The sequence below is a fragment of the Coenobita brevimanus genome, chromosome 44, assembly GCF_032717465.1.
Source record: "Coenobita brevimanus isolate Jiangsu-jjx chromosome 44, ASM3271746v2, whole genome shotgun sequence".
In the NCBI taxonomy this organism is placed as follows: domain Eukaryota; kingdom Metazoa; phylum Arthropoda; class Malacostraca; order Decapoda; family Coenobitidae; genus Coenobita; species Coenobita brevimanus.
Genome location: NC_136997.1, coordinates 22,799,352 through 22,818,774, shown reverse-complemented (window position 1 = coordinate 22,818,774; position 19,423 = coordinate 22,799,352). Strand labels below are relative to the sequence as shown.

General features: G+C 41.5%; 1 protein-coding gene across 1 annotated transcript; it reads left to right on the top strand.

Annotated features, from left to right (window-relative positions):
- The first annotated feature begins 3,322 nt into the window (after nt 1-3,322).
- Nucleotides 3,323-19,212, top strand: LOC145398011 (uncharacterized). The gene is made up of 5 exons (XM_080270977.1): nt 3,323-3,379; nt 4,224-4,326; nt 5,065-5,246; nt 6,523-7,039; nt 19,070-19,212. Exons 1-5 carry the CDS (start codon nt 3,323-3,325, stop codon nt 19,210-19,212), a joined length of 1,002 nt encoding a protein of 333 aa, XP_080127103.1.
- Nucleotides 19,213-19,423: the final 211 nt, after the last annotated feature.

Here is a 19,423-nt window from a genome sequence, read left to right as displayed (position 1 = left end):
GGAGGAACGTAGAGTCCCAGAGGATTCGAAGTCAGGTATAATTATTCCCTTGTACAAAGGAAAAGGGGAAAAAGAAGTGTGTGGTAATCATAGGGGCATTTGTCTTCTTAGTATAATAGGAAAAGTGTATGGTAGGATACTTATTGACAGAGTTAGAGAAAGAACAGAGGAATTAGTTGGAGAAGAACAGGGAGGCTTTAGAAAGGGAAGAGGTTGTGTAGATCAGATATTCATTCTTAGATCTTTAGTGGAAAAGTTTCTAGAGAAGGGAAAGAAGTTGTATGCGGCTTTCATGAATTTGGAGAAAGCATATGACAGGGTGGATAGACAAGGATTGTGGAAAGTATTAAGAATATATGGAGAAGATGGGAAGTTGTAGAATGCTGTGAAGAGTATGTATGATGGTGCTAAGGCTGCAGTGCGTGTGGATGGTGAACTAAGTGAATTTTTCTCTTTGAAGGTTGGGTTGAAACAGGGATGTCATGTCTCCATGGTTGTTCAATCTGTACATGGATAGGGTAATAAAAGAGGTACAGGGTAGGGTAGAGGATGTTGGAGTGGCCCTGGTGAGAGAGGATAGTGTTTGGAAACTCCCTGTATTGTTGTTTGCAGATGATACTGTGTTGTTGAGTGAAGACGAATGAGAGTTGCAAGGCTTGGTGGATGAGTTTGGAAGAGTGTGTAAGAAACGGAATCTAAAGGTGAATGTAGGGAAGAGTAAAGTAATGGTCTTTGAGAGAGGTGAAGTCAGTGAATGTACAGCGAGGTTGGACGGTGAGGAATTGGAAAATGTGAGTACGTTTAAGTACTTGGGTAGTGTGATGAGTAAGGATGGAGGGTTGGAGGGTGAAGTGCTTGAAAGGGTACAGCAGGGAAGAAAGGTTGCTGGTTCTTTGAAAGCAGTGATAAGAAACAGGGAAGTGAGCATGGAAGTGAAAAAGTTACTACATGACAGTATTGTGATACCAAATCTAACGTATGGAAGTGAAGCTTGGACGTTGTTGGAAGGACACAAGTCAAGAGTGAGAGCAGTGGAAATGAGCTATTTAAGAGGAGCCTGTGGAGTCACATGGAGAGACAGGCTGACGAATGAGAATATAAAGGAGCGTTGTGGTGTGGATGTGGATGTGAGAGGAAGCGTTAGGAGGAACACACTGATGTGGTTTGGCCATGTGGAGAGGATGGAGGGTGAGAGACTGACGAGGAGAGTGTATGTGAATGAAGTAGAGGGGGGAAGAGGGAGGGGGAGGCCGAGGATGAGATAGAGGGATGTGGTGGAGAGGTATATGAGAGAGAGAGGTGTGAGTTGGGAGCAGGGCAGTGAAATGGCGGGGGACAGGGCGACGTGGAGGCGATTTCTTTGTGGCCACCCCAAACGGGATTGAGGCGTCTGGCAATAGATAGATAGATTGATAGAAATATAACTTCAATTTAATAATAAATTTAAGCATATTAACCTAGATTTAAATAAACTGTTACTATTCAATACAGTAGTAATAAGAGTAATTGTAATATATTATCTGTATAATAGGGATAATGTAATCTCCATAAAATTAAAAACTAGAACTGCTAACTCAGCCCTCTCAAAATTCCCTATCACAATCTTGTAATCAAAACAAATACTAAACAAACTTTGTTAATGCCAATGTGTCTCAGTAAACCAAGGTGCCTCTATCTTCACAACACACCACAACCACACATCACAGATCACCTATCACAACACCAACACACACACACACACACACACACACACACACACACACACACACACACACACACGCACACATACACACACACACACACATACACACACACACTGTCTCAACACCACACACCACACCACTCTCACCCCTATACCATAACGTTTGAAGACCCAATATCACTAAACAACACACACACACACACACACACACACACACACACACACACACACACACACACACACACTGGCGCTACGCTACACACCACCCTCACCCCTACACCGTAACGCCTGAAGACCCATTACCAATAAACAAGGCTCCACAGTATTGCACCACCCATTGGCCACCAGTTTTACCCTTAAACAAAGAAGCGTTGTTTTACTTCATATCAAACTTAAAATACAGTACATAACAGTATCGGCTCAGTCGATTATTATTAAAAGACAAACCATCTAGATATTAACTGATACGCAAACCTAGAGAAAAACGAGCAAACTGCTTTAGAACTTGGTCATATCATCTGCAAAAATAGAAGCAAAACAAGCACATTCATCATTTATATCAAATCTAAATTTAAGAATCGTATAATAAAACAGTAGCTCTAGACATTATATTAAATTTTCATTTTAAAATACTACAAAAAGTAACCATAATTTTTATTATTAATACTATACCACAGCACAAAAACTTTAACACCATGGCCAAGCCACAGTATTGTTGTCAGTGCTCCAGTAGGCAGCATAAGTGTATCAGGTGCTCATGTGTAACAAACAGGTCGCCGTGTACATACTGTAGGATGGGACTTTTCTGTATGAATGTGTTAGGGAATCACAGCCCACCAGAAGCGGCACTTGACCGCTTCCAACATGGCAGGCGACAGATTGGTGACATGGAAAATGATGGGGCGGTCACTGATAATGTGCACGATCACACGGACATGCGTGGTGGTGAAAGACCCCGTGGTGAAGCGAGGGATAGATATGGACGCAAAGATGTGAGAGATATGGAAGTGCTGGGTGGGTTAAATCACCATGGGGAAGTGAATAATAGTGAAATTGGAGGTGAGGACCATCAGGAAGTTTATAATAGAAATGAAACTGAGGATGAAGATCACCACAGAGGTGTGCATGAAAGAGGGAATCATCCAGGTATTATACGTCCCCAGAACGGTAGTGACACAAACAATGAGGAAGCAGAACAGCTTCACGGGTCTGTGCGAGAAGGTCGTCCAACATACTGGATGGGCAAATCCCGAGAAAATGCAGTAACCTGGGTGAACACCACATATAATGAAATAGTTGGATGGTCGTCAAGTAACCTTTTCGAACCTCCTAAATGCAATGCTACAACTGACATGGTCATGGAAATCCCCCGCCTGATAGCCAATTACAACAATAACTCACCCATTGCCTCATTCTCTCTTATGGTCCTTGCACTGATACCACATCTCTTCCTTAACAAGACCCGCCTAGAGCTAGCATTGCAGAAAATAATAAGGCCATCCAAAGGTGGGTTGAAACATGGAAAAGAGGTGAAATCGAAAACCTACTTGAGGAAGCAAGGGCCTTGCAGATGAGAATAAACAACCGAGGCAGAAGAAATCAGAACACCAACGATGTGGCATGGATTTTTGGCAGCAGGATGAGACAGGGAAAGGTCTCGATGGCAACAAGATCCCTGTCAGCTGAACCACCAAACGGAGTATTTGACCTGCCAGATGAAACAATGAAACAACTAAAAGAAAAACACCCGATTGCACGACAAGCAAGTTCCCAGTCAAAGCTTGACGGCAACAACACTCCTCTTAATCCCATCATATGTGACTGGAGATATGGTGTGGCGGAAGGCAATGCACACACAGGGAGAGGCAGGACCGTCAGGCCTGAATGCAAAATCTTGGCGAGTAATCCTCAGTAACATCAAGTTTGGGGAGGCAGCAACAGACCTGTGTAACACCATTGCCTCTCTGGCGAGGAAGCTGGCTTCAAGTCAGTGCAGTTACATCGAAGCACTGACGGCTTACAGACTAATCCCTCTTGATAAGAATCCTGGATGCAAGCCCATCGGGGTGGGTGAAGTCTTAAGACGGATTATAGGAAAATGCATCATGGAGGTGGTGAAAGATGATGTGAAGAAGGCAGTTGGCAACCTCCAAGTGTGTGCAGGCCAGCAGGCAGGAGATGAGGCAGCAGTTCACTCCATGAGGAGAATATATGAGGAAGAGGATTGTCAGGCAGTATTATTAGTTGATGCCTCAAATGCATTTAATTCCATCAGCCGGGAAATTGTGCTGCACAACATCAAGGTTAAATGCCCAGCATTTCCCCAATATGTGGAAAACACCTATAAAGAACCAGCAGACCTCTACATTAGGCTATGGTTAAAACAGCTGCTCACGACGTCGGTGTAATCCAATCCACAGAAGGAACTACCCAATGAGACCCAGTTGCCATGGCTATGTACGCCCTGGCGATGACAGTGCTGGAACAACAGATCAAATACTAGGCCACCAATGTAAAACAGGGAGCCTATGCAGATGATCTCACTGGTGCTGGCAAGTTTGATGATGTGAGGAAATGGTGGGACCTTGTAACATGCTCTGAAATATGTTACTACCCTAATGCAAGTAAGTTCAACTTGATCGTGAAACCAGCTTACTATCAAGACGCACAGGAAGCATTTTGAGACACAAACGTGATAGTCACCAAGGAAGGTCAGAGGCATCTAGGTGCTGTGATTGGAACTAAGGAATTCAAAGACAAATATCTGAGTAATAAGGTAGAGACATGGGTAGAAGAAATACATACACTATCCAGCCACACAAAAACAGAACCCCATGCAGCATACAGTGGATTTACCTATGGTGTAAAGCACAAGTGGACCTTCGTGATGAGGACCATACCAGACATCGAGTTGCGGCTACAAACACTGGAGGATGCAATCAGGGATTCATTCCTCCCATCTCTAACCAATGGCCACATTCCCACACCAGAAGAGAGGGACCTTCTAGTACTACCACCCAGGATGGGAGGCCGTGGCATTATAAATCCAGCAGCCGTGGCAAGCTACAAACACAGAAATTCACTCAGGCTCACCGAATCCTTGTCACAGAAGATTGGCGCCCAGGTTGCGACGAGTGAAATCGACCACCAGAGGCAGAAAGACATAAAGACACAGATAAGTAAGGAGAGAGAAACAAGACAATAAGGACCAGCTGCAGCACATAATCCAACATCTAACACCAGACCAGTGCAGAAGAGTTGAAATTGCACAGGAGGTTGGGGCATCGAACCGGCAAAAGGCTTCCACTTCAACAAACAAGAATTTATTAACCCCATAGCCTTGAGATATGGGTGGCCAATAGAGAACCTACCTCAACACTGTGCCTGTGGCACTGCCTTTGATGCAAACTATGCAATAGTATGCAAGAGGGGAGGCTTTGTCTGCATCCGACACAATGAAGTACACGACCTCACTGCCAAAATGCTGCAGGAAATATGCCATGATGTCACGATTGAGCCAGCTCTGCTACCCCTGGGCTGGGATGTTCAAAAGACCGTTGCGAGACGCCGCTATGATCATCGTAACGTGCTCATAGCGGCCATCTTTGATCGTGAGCTACGACTACCGCTAAGGTGTATCTTCTAACACTCGCGACAACGCTCGTAGCTCACGATGATGCGATCATAAAATCCGTTCCGTTCCGTTCCTATCGCTCATAATGCAACCCAGCTGACTATTGCTGGGCCAATCAGAAGAGATTTCATAAACCTTGAAAGATTGTGACCCAATCATAATGCAGTTTCAAAATGTAAACAAATACACTTATCTAAGAACGCCATTACATCATTCAAACAACTATGATATTCATCCCAAGACATATGAGACATGGCAAGTGACTAGCCCCGCACCAAACGAATTTGCCGAGCAAATTTTACAGATGAGGAGATGATGGCGCTAATACAAGGTTGGCTCGACAGACAGACAGTGCTGAAGAATATTCACATCACCTTGGGTATAACTATAGTATGGGTGAAAGATCCACATCATATTAACAAGACATAGTGATAATTTCGAAAATATCGAGATCCAAACTGAGACTCTTTTACTTGAATAAACAATATATCATTGGCTTCAGACTGTATCATTACAACTCCCACAGAGTTCAACCATGTTTTAATGAACAGTGCATTGGTCTGCATTTTTACAGGTGTAAGCAGTAGAAACGAAAAATTCCCCATCTTTGCTTACCTCTTGGCATCTTTACTTCCCTAAGGGATATCCTGTACAACGCGTGTGCCACTCTTATTCTGCTCGCACATCCCTGTGTTAAGCCGAATGTGTCTGCCAACACATTCTGAAATGAGCCACTTGCATAAAATCTGAATGCCATTAACACCTGCAAATGACATGGCACAGCACGGGCCTATAATATCTCAACAAATGTTCGTCACTGTAAACAAATGGATCCATTCAGTCTCTGTAGTTCCTCTCAAGTCTCATCGCTCTTCGTAATGTCAGTTCTACTTGTAAAACCACTTGTAACTCCATCTTCATTCACAGAAAAGGGTAAATAAACAAACTCAGCATCACTTGATACGGTTTGTTTATTAGAGAAACATCCACCATGCGACACTATGATCAGCTTAAGGGTGCTTGTCAGATATCGTAGTGCAACGAGCAAATATGGCGGATGGAGCATCGTCAAATTTTTTTGAACATACACCTTAGCGGTTTACGAGTGCGCTATGATTATCGTACCCGCTACGATAATCTTAGCGGCCGTTACAAGCTTTCGAACATCCCACCCCTGGACGGCGAGCACTTCACCCACAGAACAGCACACACATCAAATGATGCAAGAGTGGATGTCAGTGCTCAAGGTTTCTGGACATGTGGGCAGAGGGCGTTCTTCGACATCAGAATATTCGATCCCATGCCAGCATGTCATCGCGAACTGTCTGTCGAAGCTGCACAGAAAAGAAATGAACAAGAAAAAAATAGAAATTACCAAGAAAGGATCCAACATGCGGACCACGATCGATTCACTTCCCTTGTGTTCACAGCTTCAGGTGGGATGGGTCCAGAGGCGGTGAGATTCTACTCGAGACTGGGAGAGGTTCTTTCTGAGAAGAAACGTCAACCACAGAGTTCTGTTATGGCCTGGATGAGATGTCGACTGTCATTCTCCCTCGTGAGGTCTGCACTGCTATGTCTCATGGGAACAAGATCATCAGCCCTCAGGCCTGTCTCTCTGGCGGGTATGGATTACGAAGCTGCTGTGGTCCAGAGTCACATAGAGCAGCGACTCCAATATGATTATTGTCTTTATTTACACTGTAATATCAATAAATATAAAATAAAATAATAATAGTAATAGTGGATGGTTGGTAACCACATCCTTTGGCGTGCTTGGGGCCAACGGGTTGTAATATGAGGGTTAGTGTTGACCTTCACATTACAACTCCAAATGGTGAACTGTATTAGGAAGCCTGGTTTTGATGTTCACAATTCCCCAATGGATGGAGGTGATTAGAAAAGTGGTAGTGGTAGTGCTAGTGGTAGTAATAGTAGTAGTAGTAGTAGTAGAAGTAGGAAGAGGAGGAGGAGGAGCAGGAGAAGTAATAATAATAATAATAATAATAATAATAATAATAATAATAATAGTGGTAGTAGTAGTAGTAGTGGTAGTAGTAGTAGTAGTGGTAGTAGTAGTAGTAGTGGTAGTAGTAGTAGTAGTAGTGATAGTAGTATTAGTATTAGTAGTAGTAGTAGTAGTAATAGAAGTAGTAGTAGTAATCATAACAGTAATAACAATTGTAGTAGTAGTTGTTATTGTGGTAATCATAATAGTAATAACAAGAGTAGTAGTAGTTGTAGTAGTAATCATAATAGTAATTATAATTATAATGGTATTTGTTGTAGTAGTAATCAAAATAATAATAATAATAGTAGTAGTAGTTGTATTAGTAATCAAAATATTAATAATAATAGTAGTAGTAGCTGTAGTAGTAATCATAACGGTAATAATAATAGTAGTAGTTGTAGTTGTAGTAGTAATCATAGTAGTAGTAGTAGTAGTAGTAGTGGTAGTAGTAGTAGTAGTGGTAGTAGTAGTAGTAGTCATAGTAGTAGTAGCGGTAGTAGTAGCGGTAGTGGTGGTGGTGGTGGGGGTGGTGGTGGTGGTAGTAGTAGTAGTAGTAGTTCAATTCAGTTCAGCTTAGTTCAATCGGCTTTATTTCGCATCTCTCGATACATAGAAAATAATACATTTCATCATCATAAAGGTGGTATAGTCGCGGCGAACGACTCTGAGTTTGTCATTATCGTACCCTGGCAACTTACCATTCAAAAGTGCGTCCGATTTCGTATCATATAACACACGAATCATATTATTATGCACGAATATATTATACACGAATATTATTATACACGAATATATTACACAAGAATCACATGCGTCTCATATTATACACGAAATCAGATGCACTTTTTTTATGGTAGTTGCCAGGGTACGATAACAACAGAGTCGCGCGCCGCGACTATAGTGGTAGCAGCAGCAGTATCGTATAAGCAGCAGCAGCAGCAGTATCGTATAAGCAGCAGCAGCATCAGTATCGTATAAGCAGCAGCAGCAGCAGTATCGTATAAGCAGCAGCAGCAGCTGCAGTAGTACATATACTGTATATACAAAATACTGTACATATGCACATTACATAGTAGGTTGTGTACTGTACAATTACATATAATAGAAAAAAAATCATATTAAAAGACCTGAGGGCATCACAGTGCAAATACACATTATTATCCTATTAGAAAAAAATAACATCAATAAAATATTAAAAAATGTCCAAGGTAAAATATAAAAGCTATCATCAGTACAACAAAAAAGAAGTCCTAGGTGAAATATAAAAGCTGGCATCAATAAACAAAATAGAAAGTCCAAATTAAACATAAAAGCTAGCATCAATACAAAATAAAGAGGTCCATATAAAATATAAAAGCTAGTATCAATAAAAAATAAGGTCCTAATAAAATGCAAAAGCAATACATCAATAAAAATAAAGAGGTCCAAATGAAATATAAAAGCTAGCATCAATAAAAAATAAAATGGTCCAAATAACATACAAAAGCTAGCATCCATAAAAAATATGAACATCCAAATAAAGTATAAAAGCTAGCATCTATTAAAAAAATAGTTGTAGTAGTACTAGTAGTAGTTGTAATAATAATAGTAATAATATTAATAGTAGTAGTAGTAGTAGTAGTAGTTGTAGTAGTAATCATAAAAGGAGTAATAATAATAATAGTAATAGTAATAGTCCATGGTCTTTCCTAGTTGACTCGACACCACCTGCGAATTTATACGCTGTTTTATCATTAGAATATAAAGGAATTTCCATCCCAAAATCTCCACAATCCGCCTCACACGCGCCCACGGGTAGCCACGCACCTTATCGCTCATCACTTGACCCAAAATATCTCAGATAATCCAAAAGCAGAGATGGGGATTTTTATCATGCGATTTTGTTGGAAGGATTTATCGTGAAAATATTAGATGGGGAGCTTTTCATAGAAAGTTCCGAACCCTTGAGTCATTCATTCTTAGACCTGAAATCCCACAATCCAGGAATGAACATGAAAATCCCAACTTAGGAATGCACATGGAAATCCCACATAGTCTAGGAATGTACAGACGTCGGAATAAGTTCGTTTCCTTTTCCGTGTTTGTAACACTGCTCGGTGGAGAGCTATCCCCTCCTCCTCCCTTCCTCATAGTCCCACACTCCCATCCAACCCTCCCACTTCTCTCTCCTACCCCATAACCCCACCCGATACCCCCCATACTCTCGCTCACAGCCATCTAGGGGTTTCTGTACTTCAAGCACCTCTCTAATTGGGTGCTTTCAAAGCTAGTATTCTGGTAGATGTCACCACCATTGAGACAAAAACATTCCCCCCGCTGTTTAATGAGTATATTTTTCTTTGTTAAATATCTACACTGTTATGTGAAACAGTGAATCATAGTAATGTCATATACTGTAATATAAATAATACAAATAGAACACGTATATATAACGTAGCGTGAATTGTTTATATTTATCATAAATGGAAATTAAAATATTATTGATGGACTATGATGGCAACCCATTTCAGTGGTCCTATATTATTTAACTTCTGCTACATTTAGTGCAAGTTAGGTTCTTAATACATAGTTTGTTCAGACTGTAAATTACGCCTAGTGGGTGTCTTGACTCATTCAGTCTATATGTGGGCAGAAATTTAATGTTGAGTAAATACTGTGACTCAACATTTTGCTCACTCCCTTCACCCATGCCCAACACAAGACCCGTGTTGCCACGGTTTGAGATGGCCGTGGTGTTGCCCAATGCCCTCTCAGACTATCCAAAGCAGTTAGAGTACCTTACTTTCTCTAACCTAACCAAACCACAAGTAGCCTAGTCTAAATTGTATTATTTTAAGCATTAGCCCTGGTGCGTTTGTTTTGAAAACAAATCTCTCGTGACGAAACTTAACACTGGACTGTCTTGTGCGCATGCGTGAAGAGAGTGAGCAAAATGTTGTGTCCCAGTATTTACTCAGCATTAAATTTCCGCCCACATACAGACTGAATGAGTCAAGATACCTACTAGGAATAATTTACAAGCTGAACAAACTATGTATTAAGAACCTAACTTGCACTAAATGTAGCAGACATTAAATAATGTAGGACCATCACATTCCATCAATATTATTTTAATTTCCGTTTATGACAAATATAAACAATTGCAAGGAGAGTGGAAAGGTTACAAGAGGATGAGAAAAAGGCAGAGTATAAGAGAGAAGTGGAGGAACGATTGGGCAAATATGAGTTGAAGCAGATGGGGGACGTGGAGGGTGTGTGTAGAATATTTACAGAAGAAATATGTGCAGCATGTGATGTGGTGTGTGGAAGGAAGAGAAGACGGAGGGGGGTGCAAGGAACAGCGTGGTGGACTGAAGAGGTGAAACGGGCTGTGGCACAAAAGAAGAAAGCATACAATGAATGTATGAGAAATAGGGGCGTGGAAGAAGTTGAGAGGCGGAAGAGAGAGTTATATGTAGAAAGAAAGAGAGAGGTGAAAAGATTAGTAAGAGAGAGTAAGAAGAGAGTGGATGAGGAATTTGGAAGGAATTTGAGTGTAAAGTGGAGGGACTGTAAGAAAATGTTCTGGAAAGAGGTGAAAAGAGTAAGACAGGGTGGAAGTGAAGTTAGCAGGGGAGTGAAAGATAAAAATGGTAGATTACTAGTGGAGAAGGGAGAAAAAGTGAGCAGATGGAGAGAACACTTTAAGGAATTGTTGAACGTGGAGGATGGAAGTATTGCGAGTATAAGTGGCTGGGGAATGGCTGGGAGAAGGAGGGAGGTGAGAAGACAGGAAGAAATCAGTAGGATAGAAGTTGTGGAAGCAATGAAGAAAGTTAAATCAGAGAAAGCCCCAGGAATTAATGGAGTGTGTGGTGAAATGCTGAAGCCTGGGGGAGAGACAGTAGTAGAATGGATGTGGAAGATGTGCAGATTGGCCTGGGAGGAAGGTAGAGTCCCAGAGGATTGGAAGTCAGGTATAATTATTCCCTTTTACAAAGGAAAAGGGGAAAAAGAAGTGTGTGGTAATCATAGGGGCATTTGTCTTCTTAGTATAATAGGAAAAGTGTATGGTAGGATACTTATAGACAAAGTTAGAGAAAGAACAGAGAAATTAGTTGGAGAAGAACAGGGAGGCTTTAGGAAGGGAAGAGGTTGTGTAGATCAGATATTCATTCTCAGATCTTTAGTGGAAAAGTTTCTAGAGAAGGGAAAGAAGTTGTATGCGGCTTTCATGGATTTGGAGAAAGCATATGACAGGGTGGATAGACTAGGATTGTGGAAAGTGTTAAGAATATATGGAATAGATGGGAAGTTGTTGAATGCTGTGAAGAGTATGTACGATGGTGCGAAGGCTGCAGTGCGTGTGGATGGTGAACTAAGTGAATTTTTCTCTTTGAAAGTTGGGTTGAAACAGGGATGTGTCATGTCTCCATGGTTGTTCAATCTGTACATGGATGGGGTAATAAAAGAGGTACAAGGTAGGGTAGTGGATGTTGGAGTGGCCCTGGTGAGAGAGGATAGTGTTTGGAAACTCCTTGTACTGTTGTTTGCAGATGATACCGTGTTGTTGAGTGAAGACGAAGGGGAGCTGCAAGGCTTGGTGGATGAGTTTGAGAGAGTGTGTAAGAAACGGAATCTAAAGGTGAATGTAGGGAAGAGTAAAGTGATGGTCTTTGAGAGAGGTGAAGTCAGTGAATGTACGGCGAGGTTGGATGGTGAGGAATTGGAAAATGTGAGTACGTTTAAGTACTTGGGTAGTATGATGAGTAAGGATGGAGGTTTCGAGGGTGAAGTGCTTGAAAGGGTACAGCAGGGAAGAAAGGTTGCTGGTTCTTTGAAAGCAGTGATAAGAAACAGGGAAGTGAGCATGGAAGTGAAAAAGTTACTACATGACAGTATTGTGATACCAACTCTAACGTACGGAAGTGAAGCTTGGACGTTGTTGGAAGGACACAAGTCAAGAGTGAGAGCAGTGGAAATGAGTTATTTAAGAGGAGCCTGTGGAGTCACATGGAGAGACAGGCTGACGAATGAGGATATAAAGGAGCGTTGTGGTGTTGATGTGGATGTGATAGGAAGCGTTATGAGGAACACACTGAGGTGGTTTGGCCATGTGGAGAGGATGGAGGGTCAAAGACTGACGAAGAGAGTGTATGTGAGTGAGGTGGAGGGGGAAAGAGGGAGGGGGAGGCCGAGGATGAGATGGAGAGATGGGGTGGAGAGGTATATGAGAGAGGGGGGTGTGAGTTGGCAGCAGGGGAGTGAAATGGCGGGGGACAGGGCGACTTGGAGGCGATTTGTTTGTGGCCACCCCAAACGGGGTTGAGGCGTCTGGCAATAGATAGATAGATAGATAGATAAACAATTCACGCTACGTTATATATACGTGTTCTATTTGTATTATTTATATTACAGTATATGACATTACTATGATTCACGGTTTCACACAAGTGTAGATATTTAACAAGGAAATATATGCTTTTTAAACAACGCGGGGAATGTGTTTGTCCCAATGGTAGTGACATCTACCCGAATACTAGGCTTTTCAGAAGCACCCCATTACGTCTAGTCCAAACAACTAATAAAGAAATAGTACTGTATATATCATAAACCAAGTTAGGAAAAGGTTTACCACACTGTGTGTGTGTGTGTGTGTGTGTGTGTGTGTGTGTGTGTGTGTGTGTGTGTGTGTGAGAGAGAGAGAGAGAGAGAGAGAGAGAATAAATCTACTGTTAATAAATGTTGCAGTAGTAGACACCTCTTTTACACAGACACACACACACACACACAGAATAAATCTGTTGTGATTAAATGTTGCGGTAGTAGACACCTCTTTCACACACACACACACACACACACACACACACACACACAGTGAGAGAGAGGATTTGCAAGGAAAAGTTAGGATCTTAATGACTATGCAGCCAATACCGTGGAGATACTTCTTGTTTGCCTGGGAATGCATGTCCAGTTCACATTTATTCTAGTGTGCCTTAAACTTCTCTATTGTATACAACGTCCATGTTGAGTCAGTTCCATTTGGAGCAGATCTTGCCCGTGAAAAAATTTTCACGTAATTCTGCTGGTAAATTTTCTCATTTACGGTTTCTAACCATGGTTGTGTGCCGAGTCCATGTTAAGAGTAAGCAACTTTGTATGTAATGATTGTGAAACCCGTTCAGATTTTAAACACTTCAATGAGCTGACCTCGTAGTCTACGAGTTTGTACTAAAAAAGTTCCACAACCCTCAGGCGAACCTGATACCTTAGTCTCCTGAACCCTTTTTAAATCGACGTATGTCTTTTTCAAGCGACCAAAATTCCACAGCAACTCAGGAAGTGGCCGTATTAAGGAGATATAGACTGTGTGAACAATCTCTTTGTTCGCAGAGAGAGAGAGACAGACAGACAGAGAGACAGAGACAGAGACAGAGACAGACAGACAGACAGACAGACAGACAGACAGACAAACTTGGAATGGTAAGAACAATCAGGAGAAATACTGATAAGAAAAGTGAGAAGAGAAACTGAAGTAGAGAAGAGGAAAACACGCAGGTTAAAAAATGGAACAATGTTATAGAAGTGACACAGGGACGGAAGCAGACACACGCACACACACACACACACACACACACACACACACACACACACACACACACACACACACACACACACACACACACACACACACACACACACACACACACACACACACACACATACACACACACACACACACACACACACATACACACACACACACACATACACACACACACACACACACACACACACACACACACACACACACACACACACTCTTTCTGAATATTTGTCGACCAATCTGTCTGTGCCTGGCTGTGTACTGCCCCTCCCCCTCCCCCCCTCATCTCTCTCTCTGGATCCTTTGTCTCACCCCCAGTTTCCTTTTCCCTTCTTCCTTTTTCTTTATAGCTCTCTGCTCAGTCCCTACCTTCCTCCCTCTCGCCTTTCCTTCGTCTGTCTCCCCCTTTGTCACTCCCTTCTTACCTCACTCTTCTTCCTCCCTGTGTCACAACTTTGTCTTACCTTTTTTCATTTGTCACATGTGTTACCTTTTTTTCCCCATTACTCTCTCCGTATTTCTTTACTTGTACTAAACCCATTTCCTTCACTGCTTTGTTTCCCCATTAATAAATGCATGCTCTTTTTTCTGTCTCCTCTCTCCGTCTCTCCCTGTCACCCGAAATCTCTTCTTTCATTCCGCTCTTCCCACTGTCTTTCCCTCCCTTCCTCCCTCCCTCTCCCTCCCCTTGTCTTCCCTTCTTAACATCCCCCTCCCCTTTCTTGCCCTAATAATTAACCTGTTTTCTTCCCACCAGTAATCTGTACTTTCTCTCTGCAGATTTCGCTAATTTCTCTATTTCTCTCCCTCCCTTTTCACCTGAATGTCATACGTTCTACTCAGCCTCAATGCTTTCGTCTTATCTTGCTTAGTTCTTTCCCTGCGTCCTTGCCATAATAACACATTTTCTTCCTCCTCCCCGTTACCTTGTCTTCTTTTCTAATTTTTCTCATATCGTTCTCAGTGTTCCGTAGCTCGCTTTCCCACTTTCTCCTTTTGTTATCCCTATTTCTGTGTTAGCTCCATTCCAATTTTCTCTCAGCTGTCTCCCCTTTTGTCTCTCCTTCCTGTCTCCCAGCCTTCCGATTCACATCACCCTTTTCTCTTTCCCTTTCACACTGCTTGTATCTCATTTCACCTCTCACTGTCTCTTCTTCTCACTCTCTGTTTCTTGACTCTCGTTGTTCTCTCCTTGCCTCTCCTCTTTTTACTTTCTCCGTAACTGCACTCTCATTTCTCATTATTCCACTCACTCTCCCTCTCCACCTGTCGCCCCCTGTCTTTTAACTCTCTCTCTCTCTCTTTCAGTGCAGTAAATTTTTCCTAACTTGGTTTATGTATATACTGTGCTATTTCTTTATTAGTTGTTCGGACTACACGTAATTTGAGAGGTGCTTGAAGTACAGAAACCCCTAGCTGGCTGTGAGCGAGAGCATGGAAGGTACCGGGTGGGGTTATGGGGTCGGAGAGAAAAGTGGGGGGGTTGGGTGGGAGTGTGGGACTATGAGGAAGGGAGGAGGAGGGGGTAGCTCTCCATCGAGCAGTGTTACAAACGCCTTAGTCCACAGAAAAGGAAACGAACTTATTCCGACGTCTGTACATGGAAATCCCAACTTAGGAATGCACATGGAAATCAATACTGAGGAATCCTTATGGAAATCCCACACAGCATAGAAATGCACATGGAAATCCCACACAGTCTAGGAATGCACATGGAAATCCCATCTTAGGAATGCACATGGAAATCCCATCTTAGGAATGCACATGGAAATCCCATCTTAGGAATGCACATGGAAATCCCACACAGCCTAGGAATACACATGGAAATCCCATCTTAGGAATGCACATGGAAATCCCACACAGTCTAGGAATGCACATAGAAATCCCATCTTAGGAATGCACATGGAAATCCCACACAGTCTAGGAATACACATGGAAATCCCATCTTAGGAATGCACATGGAAATCCCACACAGTCTAGGAATACACATGGAAATCTCACACAGCCTAGGAATGCACATGGAAATCCCACACAGCCTAGGAATGCACATGGAAATTTCTAGATGAATCAAATCATCAGGAGATTAACAACAATATAGCGAAAAATACGTTCGGGTCTGACGGAAGTGAAAGGGTGGAAGTACAGACGCCCCCACCCCCTAAATCCTGAAGGTTAAATTTCAAACAAGTTAATTACTGTAATGAAAGAGCATTTCACAGTAAAGGGTAAGATGAATAATGATATAAAATGGTTATCCTGTAGGCATAATATAACACAATCCTATATGTAACTACGATATGAAGCTATATACAGTAGAGATAGGTAACAATATGTAAAACAGGTAGTTATGTCTGAGTTCTCCAGCAAGAGACAACTATACATCTCCTTAACTTGACGAATCAAGAATGCCAAACACTCCTGATCATGTGCCGGAAATATGACCGACACACACGCACAAACGTACGCCCACACACTTTAGCCAGAAGCTAGAGGGAGATATAAGTCCGATATCACACGTAGGAAAGTAAGTAGGACAGGAGGGAACAAGAGATAGACAAGGAGAGAGCAGGAGAGTGAGAGTAAAGTAGGAGGAATGCAGCCAGCAGAAACTGCTACTAACCATAGGCTTCACGGGCCACACCAAGTTTTTAACTTTTATTCACATAATTGTCTCACAATAAACCCCATCGACCAAAGTCTGCCTATTTCATCATCTCACTTAAAATACGAAGAGGATAACGGAACATATAAGGCCTACAACGTCTCACCATTACTGTCTCTCTCCTAGTGCCTCTCCCAAGGACGATTCAACCAGATTATCTTCTCTGTATAATACACCCCTCAGCTACGTCTACTTACATTGGTGGCTAGCGGTAACAACAAACCAACTACGTTTCACTGACGTTGGTGGCTAGCGGTAAAAACGGGAAACTACAACAAATTACGCCTTACGAGTTTATATAATGCTCACTGATAATAGTTTCTATGTTCATCGATATACGCAGCAGACTACTCTCCTGAAACGCTATGACAGTAAACTACAGTAAACTACATTCACTGAGACTAATGGCGAGCGGCGAACGAAGCTGATAAACGTCTCATTCAAAAATCAACGAGCAAACTACAGTCAAAATAATCTACGACTACGCTCAATTTGGTGACTTCATGCAATCACAAGTAACAAGAAACAAACAAACAAAAAACAAACAAAAGTGAAGCAAAAAGCAAGAGCTGGTGGAGCATCTATGCACCTTTTACCCGTCACGTCCTGAGCTATTTCACACCTCCGATACCCCCTAATCCCGAGGTATTTTCAAAAAAATTTTTTCTTCTGGCTAATACCTCCACTTTTGGTGAGAAAAATCGAAATTTAATAGAGAAATCGCTCATCTGAGGTTTAAAATACTCGATCCAGGTAGCAGTATCTCCTTACCTGACTGGGTTTTCTAACAGGCTGGCACCAAAGAAAATGAGTTCTGTGGGAGAGTAACTATTTCACACCACTCATAAACGGTATTTATTTATTTACTTGGTACGAATTTATATGTAGTACGAGAGTATATTGGTTTTCAAACTGTAATATAGGCATTATAAACATTGTTTCACTCACTAACTCATCACCATACCTGACCTTCTTTTGCCACATTACCTGATCATCATTTCTGACTGTTTCTTCCTCTAATGCTATGTAAAGTTTGTCCTCCACATTGTCATCAATTGGAGAATCACTCTGGCCCTGAATGTCTTTATTGGCCAGGTCACTGGTAACAGGTGAATTGCCGAGACAATGGCATGTGTAGGAGGGCCAGGTTATGCGATGTAAGACATTGTCCCTGCTTGGCATCTTGTAGAGGAATAGAGGAAGGTGTCCTGTGTATAAGTACGAAAAATCACATGAGAAAATTGAAAATTGTGCAAATTAGGGACCTTGCAATTGCACGATGTACCAATACGTCGTCGGGACTGGCAAATGCATAATGTTGCAACGTACCCATACGTCAATGGGACGTCTCGGGTTAACTTCATTCCCAATCGCGCCTACCCACCTCAACCACAACTCCATGATTATGAGAAATAATAGCAGTGATACATTACGTCTATCAACAACTCTACAAGCCTACAAGTTAATCTTAACAAGTCAAGAAAATTAAACATACCAGAAGAAGAAACAAAAAAGGTGAGTGAAGTGACACCTGAGTAAAGCACAACACAGCTGAATTTCCCCCACCTGCCCCACCACCCGACCATGACCCCCACCACTATTCCCCACGACCATCATCTCCACCACCAGGAGGACACAAGTGAGTGTCTTGACCTCAGATGTGATGACCAAACGATGCTGACGTTTTGATCTTCAACAACATCTCCCTCACCACACCTCACACCACCACTATGTCCTCTGCTCTTTGAGTTGATCTATTCTAACCAAGGTTGTAATAGTTAACACTTCATCACTTACATAACTATCCATAAAATACTAATACAGTTAATGAACCAAGCAATTATATATATATATATATATATATATATATATATATATATATATATATATATATATATATATATATATATATATATTCGTTTATCATAAATAATACAAACTACACAGTGAGAGACAATTACACAATTTACAATGACATAATTATGTGTTTTATAATTTTATAAGCAATCAAGAGAAAGTTATATCATGATTAAGTGTGTAATCCCATTATGCTAAGTAAAGTTCCAAAATTTGTGCCTGAATGATCAGCATTAACAGTGACTAATACCCTGACACAAAAACTAGAAAACGATCGACAAAATATAAATTTCGAAACACCATCAGAGAACAAGCAGAAAACCAAACTCAGGAAACAAAACACACACTAGATAAAGAACAGCAAACAGATGCAATTTATGCTGAGGTAAATAATGATGACACTTGGTCAGATATTTCAGATGTAGGTAGTGAACTTTATAAAAATTTACCTCCAATTTATTATATCTTAGACCATAGGGTATTAATGCCAGGAAAAACATATACATTTCCTGTAAATGACGATTGCAAGGAAAACACTGTAAAAATGGCTAACTCAGATGCAGCAAGCACAAGTGCAGTACCTTCTCCACAAAATTCCAGTAATACTCCACTTCCAGTGTATACTTGTCATGAAGACAATGATCTCACAAAATTATCTGGTGCTGAAAAAGACAAGATCGACATAAACACACTTATTGAACAGTGTCAACAATATGTCATTAGGAGACACATGACAGATGAGAAAGGAAAAACACAGTAGCTGTTTTTTCAGCTAGAATAAACCAAGAACGATGCCCAGCTGACAATTTGCTCAAGTCAGACAAACTGTTGAGAGCTTCAACATTTGAGCAATTTAAGACAGAATTTCTCAGGACTTTCTCTGGAGGTAGGAATTTTCTTGGTGGTATAACCCCAGAATTACACAAAATCGTAGACCTACTGTGGCAAATACACTCACGCTCAGGTCTAGG

Excerpts from the sequence above, each read along its gene's own strand:
- LOC145398011 (XM_080270977.1), top strand. The coding sequence starts at position 3,323 with ATGGATTTTTGGCAGCAGGATGAGACAGGGAAAGGTCTCGATGGCAAC. Across the intron at positions 3,380-4,223 it reads TCGATGGCAACAAGATCCCT|GGAGCCTATGCAGATGATCT; the intron begins GTCAGCTGAACC and ends AATGTAAAACAG. Across the intron at positions 7,040-19,069 it reads TTATTGTCTTTATTTACACT|TGTATACTTGTCATGAAGAC; the intron begins GTAATATCAATA and ends CTCCACTTCCAG.